The sequence below is a fragment of the Piliocolobus tephrosceles genome, chromosome 10 (assembly GCF_002776525.5).
Source record: "Piliocolobus tephrosceles isolate RC106 chromosome 10, ASM277652v3, whole genome shotgun sequence".
NCBI lineage: Eukaryota > Metazoa > Chordata > Mammalia > Primates > Cercopithecidae > Piliocolobus > Piliocolobus tephrosceles.
Window position 1 is genome coordinate 118,369,046 of NC_045443.1, and position 9,641 is coordinate 118,378,686.

At 53.0% G+C, this 9,641-nt stretch overlaps 1 protein-coding gene across 1 annotated transcript in view; it reads left to right on the top strand.

The window, feature by feature from the left end:
- Window positions 1-1,526: 1,526 nt before the first annotated feature.
- Window positions 1,527-9,641, top strand: part of CABP1 (calcium binding protein 1) — a 26,056-nt gene continuing 17,941 nt past the window's right edge. Inside the window, exon 1 of the mRNA XM_023213046.1 lies at window positions 1,527-2,241. Coding sequence (XP_023068814.1) covers window positions 1,594-2,241 — 648 coding nt within the window. The 5' untranslated portion in view covers window positions 1,527-1,593. The remainder of the gene's footprint in view (window positions 2,242-9,641) is intronic.

The window sequence follows — 9,641 nt, forward strand, 5'->3', positions numbered from 1 at the left end:
AGGGGGGCAGAGGTTGCAGTGAGCAGAAATCGTGCCACTGCACTCCAGTCTGGGCGACAGAGCGAGTCTCTGTAAAGAAGCAGACAGTGCAGAGAAGGACGAATTCTCGGCATGAGTGAAGTGTAATATTGGCAATCTGTTCGTGTATCCTATTGTTTTGTTTTGTTTTGTTTTGTTTTGTTTTTTTGAGGCAGGGTCTCATTCTGTTGCCCAGGCTAGAGTGTAGTGACCCAATCTTGGCTCACTGCAACTTTCACCTCCCAGGCTCAAGTGATTCTCATGCCTACAAGTGGCTGGGATTACAGGCGCCCACCACCATGCTTGGCTAATTTTTGTATTTTTAATAGAGATGGGGTTTCACCATGTTGGCCAGGCTGGTCTTGAACTCCTGACCTCAAGTGATCTGCCGGTCTTGACCTCCCAAAGTGCTGGGATTACAGGTATGAGCCACTGTGCCCAGCCTCGTGTATCCTTTTAATGAGGCCGAGCAGTGACCAGACTGTGGATGGCATTGGGGCCAGGGACCAGAACAGGGAGAGCCTGGGAGGAAACCCCCTAGCCCCCTGCAAATCTCAAGCACTGGATACTAAAGAAGAGTGGTAGATGGGGCCTCATGAGGTGCAGGGGGAAGGGAACTGGCTTAACTGGATGGTTCCCAGTGTCCAAGCACTGGGCTAGGCCTTTTGTGTGCATAGTATCATCTACTGTTACCAAGAAATTAGTTAGGATTATCATCTGCATTTTACAGAAGAGGAGAACAAGATTCAGAGAGGTTGGTGACACCTGCCCAAGTTACCCAGATGGCAGGTGGCAGAGCTGGGTTTGAGATTCAAATCAGGCCTGGGAGGCTCTCTGGCTGCCCACCAAGAGCAGGAATTTCGTAGCATCTAGAAAGGCATGAAGGTGAAAGAGGCGACAAGAGCTGGAGGGGCAGCAAATGGGTCCTACCTGAGACTTGACCATCATCAGGTGCTGTCCAGACCTGGCTTCTCTTCTATTCTGAGAACTGATATCCTGTGACTGACTTACCAGGCTCGTCCTAGTCCCCTTGCACGATATTGGGAGTGGAGGCAGCCCTCCACGGAGGCGCTGAGAGCCTTTACTCCCAGCAGTGTCCTGTCACTGCATTCCGGCCCCTGCGTTTGTAGGCAGTGGTGTCATACAGTGCCTTCATGCTCCTCGGGTCTCCGGTTCTCCCTGGACCTCTGTGGTCCTCATTGCCAAAGTTGCACCCCCTGGGGAGTGCACCCTGCCTGCATTTCTGGAGGTTCGGGCGGTTCCGGGGCTCTGCAGGAGCCTCCAGGCGTGATAAAGAGCGCTGCCAGCACTCCCGAGGTCTCGGCCCCTTTGGCGCCCCTTGCCAAACCCCTTCCCTCGCGCTCCCTCTCAGTGTTGCAGCGTCCCCTTCGCCGCCAGGGGCCGCCCGGAAGCGGGGCTCCCCAGGGCGGGGCGGGGCAAGGGGCGGGGCGCGGCGGTACCTGGGCTGCCAGGGAGCCGGGGGTGGGCTCTCCGGGGACAGCCGGCAGCGCCCCCAGATCTGCACCGCCAGCCGCCGGGAGCTCCGGGCTCCGGGCATAGAGGCTGCGCTGTCACATGGGCGGCGGCGACGGGGCCGCATTTAAGCGGCCGGGGGACGGCGCCCGCCTCCAGCGCGTCCTCGGGCTTGGCTCCCGCCGGGCGCCCGGTTCTCTGCCCGCCGGGGGCCCCGCGCCACGCCGCACCGCGCCGCCCCCGCCGGGCCATGCGAGCGCGGGCCCCGCCGCGATGAGCTCGCACATCGCCAAAAGCGAGTCCAAGACGTCGCTGCTGAAGGCGGCGGCGGCGAGCGGGGGCAGCCGGGCTCCCCGCCACGGCCCTGCCCGGGACCCGGGGCTGCCCAGCCGCCGGCTACCTGGTTCCTGCCCGGGGACGCCGCAGTCGTCCGGGGACCCCAGTTCGCGGAGGCCCCTGTGCTGGCCGGCGCCGAGAGAGGAGGGCGCGCGGGGGAGCCAGCGTGGGCTCCCCCAGGCGCACTGCAGGCCCCGGGAGGCGCTGCCGGCCGCAGCGTCCCGACCTTCGCCGTCGTCGCCGCTGCCGCCGGCCCGCGGGCGGGATGGGGAGGAACGGGGACTGTCCCCGGCGCTTGGCCTCCGGGGCTCTCTGCGAGCCCCGGGCCGCGGGGACTCCGTTCCAGCCGCCGCGTCCGAGGCGGACCCGTTCCTCCACAGGCTGCGCCCCATGCTCAGCTCCGCCTTCGGCCAGGTAAGGGCCGCGCCTCCCGTCAGCGCTCCCGGGAAAGGCGCTCGGGACCCTGCCGGCCGCGGCTGCGCGTCCACAGCCTCCTCCTGCGGCCCGTGGCCCCCCTCCCCCGGGTCACGCCTCGGCTCACCTCGTCCTCCCCAGGCCGGCGCCCTTGCCGGCACTCCTCCTCCCCGTACCTGGTTCAGCACCCCGTGCGCTGTCCACGCTCCAGGCCTCTTCGGGGCAAGGCCCTCCCCCATAGCCTCCCTTGTACCTGCCGGAACCCGCCGGAAGAGAGCGACCTCTACGACCCTCCTGGAGATTTGCGGGGGTCGAGGAGGGGCGCTCCGAGCAGGTGGCGCCAAACCCACTCCTCTGGCCTCTGGCCAGTACCGCCGGGAAGCGACTCAGGAGAGCAAGCGGTTTGGAGTCTGGGGGTCAAGAGAGGAGACCTCAGAGAACACAGAATTACTTGAGGGCGAGGGACACTAGCCACTGCCTATCATGTCCCTGAAGGCCTGGGAAAAGTTAGGAGATTCAAAAATATGAGGAAAGAGAAGAGATATCTGGGTAGGCATGGAGGGACATGCAGAGCTGTGGCTCAAACTGGAACTTTGGAGTGGTTTGAGGAGACTGCAACTCCAGGGATGCCATTGGAAGGGTCAGAAAGGCCACGAAGAGGTCATCAGTGGCTCCTGCAACCTTTCCCTCAAGAGTCCCAGGCACCTGGGCACCTGCCCTTTAAAAACTGCTCCGTAGTCACAATCCAGGTCTACAGTTGGGGACTGTGCTGCTGGGGAGACAGCTCAGTAGAAGGAAACCTCTGAACTCCTGAGCAAAAAAGCCAGGGTTTCCCCTAGTTCGGAGTCTGTAATCAAGTCAAACTCATTGGCACAGCTTTGAGACAGTTCTGTGGCAGCCTCTGAGAGGTGTCATGCAGAGGTCTGATTAGAGCGTTTGCATGGTTTGTAGGGAAACAGGGGGGCCTGCGCCTTTCTGTGCTAAGATCTAAAATAAAGAAGCTGTTTCAAGCTCGTGGCTTGCCACGCCGGATCAGAATTCCAAGGAGGCCCTGTGTGTTTTGCTTCAGATCTGCACATTTCTTTTCAAAATACTACTCTGCAGTGGCTGATGCTGGTGGAGGTCTGACATGAAGGCAGCTGCACATGGATTTGGGTTGCGTGGGGCTGCTGTGGTGGGGCCATAGGGCAGCGGTGTGTGGCTTTGTTCCTGCAGGGAGCCCTCGTTAGCCGAGTTAGCTGGAAACAGTTCTCTGGAGTAGAGGTTTGGATGCAGAGCCGTGAGAGTTGGTGAGGCGATGTGTTGGGGAGTTCACTGCAGTGGTTTGTGTTAATGAGGAGGTGTAGGCTGTCAGGGCACTAGTGGTCTTTGGATTGGGGCTGGGTTGCAGCAGGAATGCTGGTTTGTTGAATGGGTGATGCCAATTCATTCGTTTATCAATTACTTGAGCATTTATTAAGGAAACCTTCAGGGGTTTCCTTAGTTCCTGTGGTTTGTTTGTTCAGACATTTGCTAGACACCGGGAAGACAACAGTGAACCAGATAGCCAGGGCCCTGGCTGAACCTAGCAGTGTGGAAGGGTAGGTCATTGGCTAGAATCATACACTTTCTGGTTACTCAGTTTGCTGCTGATCTGACTCAGCTCCTGAAAAAAAAAAAAAAAAAAAGAGTCCTTTCTTTCCTGTCTTGCAGAATTTGCCTACATGAGCCCTGTCTGAGCTCCGAGCATTGTAGTGACGTACTTTTGTTTCTCCTTCTAATTTCTCAGTCATTAAATGAATTATCCAGCCCAATGTTCTGAAATGTCACCAGGGTCACCTGAGTCAGGAGGAGCTGGAAGTTCCCATCAAATATTTACTACCTCCCTCTGGAAGCTCTTGCCTCTCAGAGCTGCGGGCTTTCACTTTAAAGCCCAGCACATTCAGTTTGGGCTTCCATCTGACACCTCCAAGTCATCTACGTGAGCCACAACAACAAACCCAGGCTGGGACTTTTATGTCAGAGCCTCCAGTCTCCTGTGACAGAGAGGAATTAATTTTTTCTTCCCTTTTCTCTGCATTGAGATTTCGGTCCTTAGAGGTAGGGTCAGAACCAAGAGAAGGCAGATGGGGTTCTGAATACAGAAACTTTTAGTTAAGACCTGCTTAGGACAAAATACAGCCTGGGGGAAGTATAATTTCATGTCTTCCCAAGTTTGATTTGTTTTTAACTTAACTGAATTGCTTAACCTCATTAAGTCTATTTCTTTTTTAAAAAATATTTTTTATAATAGAGACAGGGTCACACTATTTTGCCCGGGCAGTCTGGAACTCCTGGGCTCAGGTGATCCACCTGTCTCAGCCTCCCAAAGTGCTGGGATGACAGGCATGAGCCACCATGTCTGGCCGAGTCTATTTCTTTACCTGCAACGTAGGGATCATCAGGGTGCCTGGGAGATTAAATGAGATATGGAGAGATTGAGAGAGCTTGGCTCAGGCCTGGCATGGAGCCCTTGCTAACTCTATCAGTGTTAGTTATTATTGTTGTTGTTATTGTTGATTAACTACCAAGGCCTTCTTCCTTTTCATTTGTCATAACCTCAGAGAGCCAGGTTCAGAGTGACACTGAAGGCATCAAGATGAATTCCTACCTTAAAGGAAACAGGGATGAAAACTCTCCCAGTGATCTCATAGAGCATCCTTATTGCATATGCATGGGGACTGCATGGTTTTGAGGCTAAGGCATGAAATGTGGCTTGGGAGATAGCAGAGATGCAAGTTCTAATCCTGGCTCTGTCACTTTCAATCTCTGTGACCTTGGGCATGTTATTTTCTCTCTCTGGTCTTGGTTTCTTCATCCAGGAATGAGATTGACAAAAACTGCTTTGCAGTTATTAGGAGGCTTACACAAGATTAAGGATATCAAATGCCTGACTCATAGTGGGTGCTGGATAAAGGGCAGCTTCCATTAATGTTATTGCTGTTATTAATAGGGTAATTGAATGAGGGCCTGTGTAAGGTACTTTGAAAGCTGATTCTGAGCCAGGTGAGGACGGCTATTAAGGGAAGGAGCTGAATGTCAAAGGATCTTCCCTACTCCCTCTTTGTGACCAGCTAAGGACATGCCACCCAGCTACCTAGAGAAGATATGATGTCAGAAATTAACTCAGCAGAGGCATGATGACATGGGGCTTTGGGTCTTGGAAGACTATTTTAAGAAACAGGCTTTCTGCTCCTTACCCTGAGCTTGAGAAGAAACATGCCTTGTGGAGGAGGCAAATGTGGATAAAACCCACAGCTTTGTCCCATGTTTTCCATTTTTCCAGCTGTAGAAACATGTCTCCTAATACAGATAAGCTATCCTTGCTCCCATACTGCTTTGCACATAGCAGGATCACAGTATTTAATGAATGAATGAATGAGAGAATGAATGGTATCACCAGCCTCTGGACTTCGGAGGCTTCCTTAGTTCCTGTGGTTTGTTTGTTTGTTTATTTTGAGACACAGTCTCACTGTGTCACTCTAGGCTGGAGTGCAGTGGTATGATCTTGGCTCACTGCAACCTCCATTTCCAAGATTAAAGCCATTCACGTGCTTCAACCTCTGGAATAGCTGGAATTACAGGTGCCTGCTACCACACCTGGCTAATTTTTGTATTTTTAATAGACATGGGGTTTCACCATGTTGGCCAGGCTGGTCTTGAACTCCTGACCTCAAGTGATCCACCCGCCTCAACCTCCCAAAGTGCTGGGATAAGAGGCGTGAGCTACTGTGCCTGGCCAGTTCCTGTGGTTTAGGTGGGGAGAGAGGCCAATGATGGTTTTGTTCATGGGTTTAATTGCACTAAGCCTATGTTCCTAAGATAGGGCTGTGTCTATTCCTCACTCCTGCTCCAGTCACGTGTCTCCCTCCTTCTCTCTGAGACCGCTTGGAGCCCCTGTAGCCTTTCTCCGGGTCCTGGGGAGAGGCAAAGTGAAGGTCAGCTTGTGGTTAGCATCAGTCACAGGTGATAGGAGTGGCTTGGAGTCAGTTCAGTGAGAATCCTCCAGGAGGTGGACCTTTGCCTCCAGCTGTTTTTGAGAGGCAACAATTGCACTTGAGGCCTCAGTCTAGAGCCCACTGAACAGTGGACAAAGTACCTTCTTATCTTCACAGCTACCTGTGAAGGTTAGCGTCATCAACCCCCACCCCGCCCCCACCACCACAATTTTAGAAATGAGGAAGGGTTGGCTGGGCGCAGTGGCTCACACCTGTAATCTCAGCACTTTGGGAGGCCGAGGCCGAGGTGGATCACTTGAGGTCAGGAGTTTCAGACTAGCCTGGCCAACACAGTGAGACCCGTCTCTACTAAAAATACAAAAATTAGCTGGGTGTGGTGGTGGGCGCCTGTAACCCCAGCTACTTGGGAGGCTGAGGCATGAGAATTGCTTGAACCCAGGAGGTGGAGTTTGCAGTGAGCTGAGATTGTGCCTCTATACTCTGGCCTGGGTGACAGAGGAAGACTGTCTGGAAAAAAAGAAAGAAATGAGGAAGGCTGAAGAGAGAGGAAGTGACTTGTCCAAAGGCCATATAGTAAGTACATGGCAGGGCCAGGTGTAGTGGCTCACATCTGTAATTGTAGCACTTTGGGAGGCCAAGTCAGGAGGATCACTTGAGCCCAAGAGCTTGAGGCTGCAGTGAACTACGATTGCACCACTGTACTCTAGCCACAGTGACAGAGCGAGACCCTGTCTCTAAAAATAAGTCAATAAGTAGGTGGCAGGACTGTGCTGAGAACTGTGGTCTGCTTGTCTCCCAAAATACCTGCCTGTTCTGTATGTGCCATGCTGCTTTGGTGGGAAGTCATATAAGTGTGTTCCCTGTTCCTCAGAAGCATCTGCAAAGCACCTCTCATGTTACAGTCCAGCTTTACCTGAGTGTCTTGGTACCGGGCTGTCATCCAAGTTCAAATGCTGGTGATAGAACTGACCAGGGCCAAAGGCCAGCCTCCCTTCTCATCAGGAATAATCAGCAATGAGTTTATCCTTCTCATCCCTCTGATCCTATTATTCCATTCCAGCACTCAAAGTAGGGCTTCCGGAGGCCCAAGGGCTGCTGCCACAGTGGATAGAGATGGGAGGTGGGGGCATACAACAGGCTTCACTCCCTCTAGGAAGCCCCCACCATTCAGCCTTTTGTGTTTTTTGTTTTGTTTTGTTTTTAAGAGACAAGGTCTTGCTCTGTCACCCAGGCTGGAGTGCAGGGTACAATCATAGCTCACTGCAGCCTCAAACTCCTGGGCTCAAGTGATCCTCCTGCCCCAGCTTCCTGAGTATCTATGACTCAGGGCACAGCCGGCATGCCTGGCTAATTTTAAAATTTTTAATAGAGATGGGATCTTGCTATGTTGCCCAGGCTGGTCTTGAACTCCTGGCCTCAAATGATCCTCCCACCTCAGCCTCTCGAAGTGCTGGGATTACAGGTATAAGCTACCATACCCAGCTGTTCAGCCCTTTTAAAATTTCCTACTGAAGGCTGAGCCATCTGTCCCTCCTGTCCACCTGCCCAGCTCAAGTTAGCTTAAGCAAGGAATCCCTGGATTCCTTGCTATCCTCAAACCTCAAGCTAGTATCAGCTCCTGCACCTGCCTCCAAAGCAGGATGGGATTTCTTCAAAGTGTGTGATTTTTTCATAGGGGCATGGTTTTGCCAGCTCCTGTCTCCTGTTTGCAAGGACAGAGGCAAATCCCCAGGTCGACAAGTGGGTGCTATGCCCGAACTGGCCTGCAGGGGGCAGGAACCACCAGATTTGACTGAGTTGATGCCCTGCTCAATAAATGGATGCCACACTTGGTCCTTTAAGACCAATGCTGGGCAGGGGAAGAGGGTGCGTTCTAGATGCTTGGCACAGTGCCAAGCCCTTTGCATGTATTATCTCATTAGCTCCTCACAAGAGCCCTGTGGGAGGTGCTATTAGAATCCCTATTTTATAAATGAAGAAACTGAAGCCGAGAAGGATCAACGTGTCCTCTAGGCCACACGGTTACTAAGCAGCAGACAAGATTTTTTTTTTTTTTTAAATAGAGACGAGGTCTCACTATGTTGTCCAGGCTGGTCTCGAACTCCTGGGCTTAATGATCTTCCCACCTTGGCCTCCAAGGATTACAGGTGTGAGCCACTATGCCTGGCTGGAGTGCAATGACGTGATCTTGGCTCACTGCAATCTCCGCCTCCCGGGTTCAAGGGGTTCTCCTGCCTCAGCCTCCCGAGTAACGGGGACTGCAGGCACTTGCCACCACGCCCAGCTAACTTTTTTTTTTTTTTTTTAGTAGAGACGAGGTTTCACCATGTTGGCCAGGCTGGCCTCGAACTCCTGACTTCAGGTGATCCACCTGCCTATGCCTCCCAAAGTTCTGGGATTACAGGTGTGAGCCACCACACCCGCCCCAAGCTCTTAGCCTCTACATCAGGGCTTCCCAACACCGGCTGCAGGTTAGAATTACCTGGGAGTACTAAGCAACACCAATGTCCAGTGCCCATCAAAGACAGAATTAAGTCAAAATTTCTGGGGAAGCTCCACAGTCATGCCAGTCTACAGCCAGCATTGAGAATCTCTGCTTTACACTGTGCTGTTTTGGCCTTTATATATATCCACCCATTCACACCTGGCCCTTAACCTGAGCTTCCCTCTGGGGTCCCCCGTGAGCACTATTGTTTCAAAGGAGCCTACATATGGTCTATTCTCTAGATTTTGCCTGCAAGTCTTTCCTGATCCCCTAGACTCAGACAGGTTCCCCTCATTCACATTCTCAGAGTTTTGGTGTTTTCCCTTCATAGCATTTATCTGAAATGTAATCAGAGAACCATGTCCCAGCTCTAATATCTCCTGCCCACCTGCTAGAATGTAAGCGTCCTGAAATCAGGAACTGTGTTTCTCTTATCCCCCCACAACGTTCCCAGAGCCAAGCACGGCACCTGACATTTCTCCATTGGACAAGTGATACTTCTTTCTTCCATGTAAATAATTACTGATCCAGTAGCTATTTGGTGTCTCACACTTTCCCATGTATGCTATATAAGCAAGCTAGGGAAGGCCCCATTTTCCAGTGGAGGAAGCTGAAGTTCAGGAATGGGAGGCAGCCACCACCCAGACAGAAGCTGGCAGTGCTGGGCGCCGGGGCTCCCGCCTGGAATCCCAGCACTTCGGGAGGCCGAGGCAGGTGGATCACCTGAGGTCAGGAGTTCAAGAGCAGACTGTCCAATGTGGCAAAACCCCGTCTCTACTATAAATACAAAAATTAGCCAGGCATGATGGTGTGTGCCTGTAATCCCAGCTACTCAGGAGGCTGAGCCAGAAGAATCACTTGAACCCAGGAGGCAGAGGTTGCAGTGAACCGAGACTGCGGCACTGCACTCCAGCCTGGGCAACAGAGCAAGACACTGT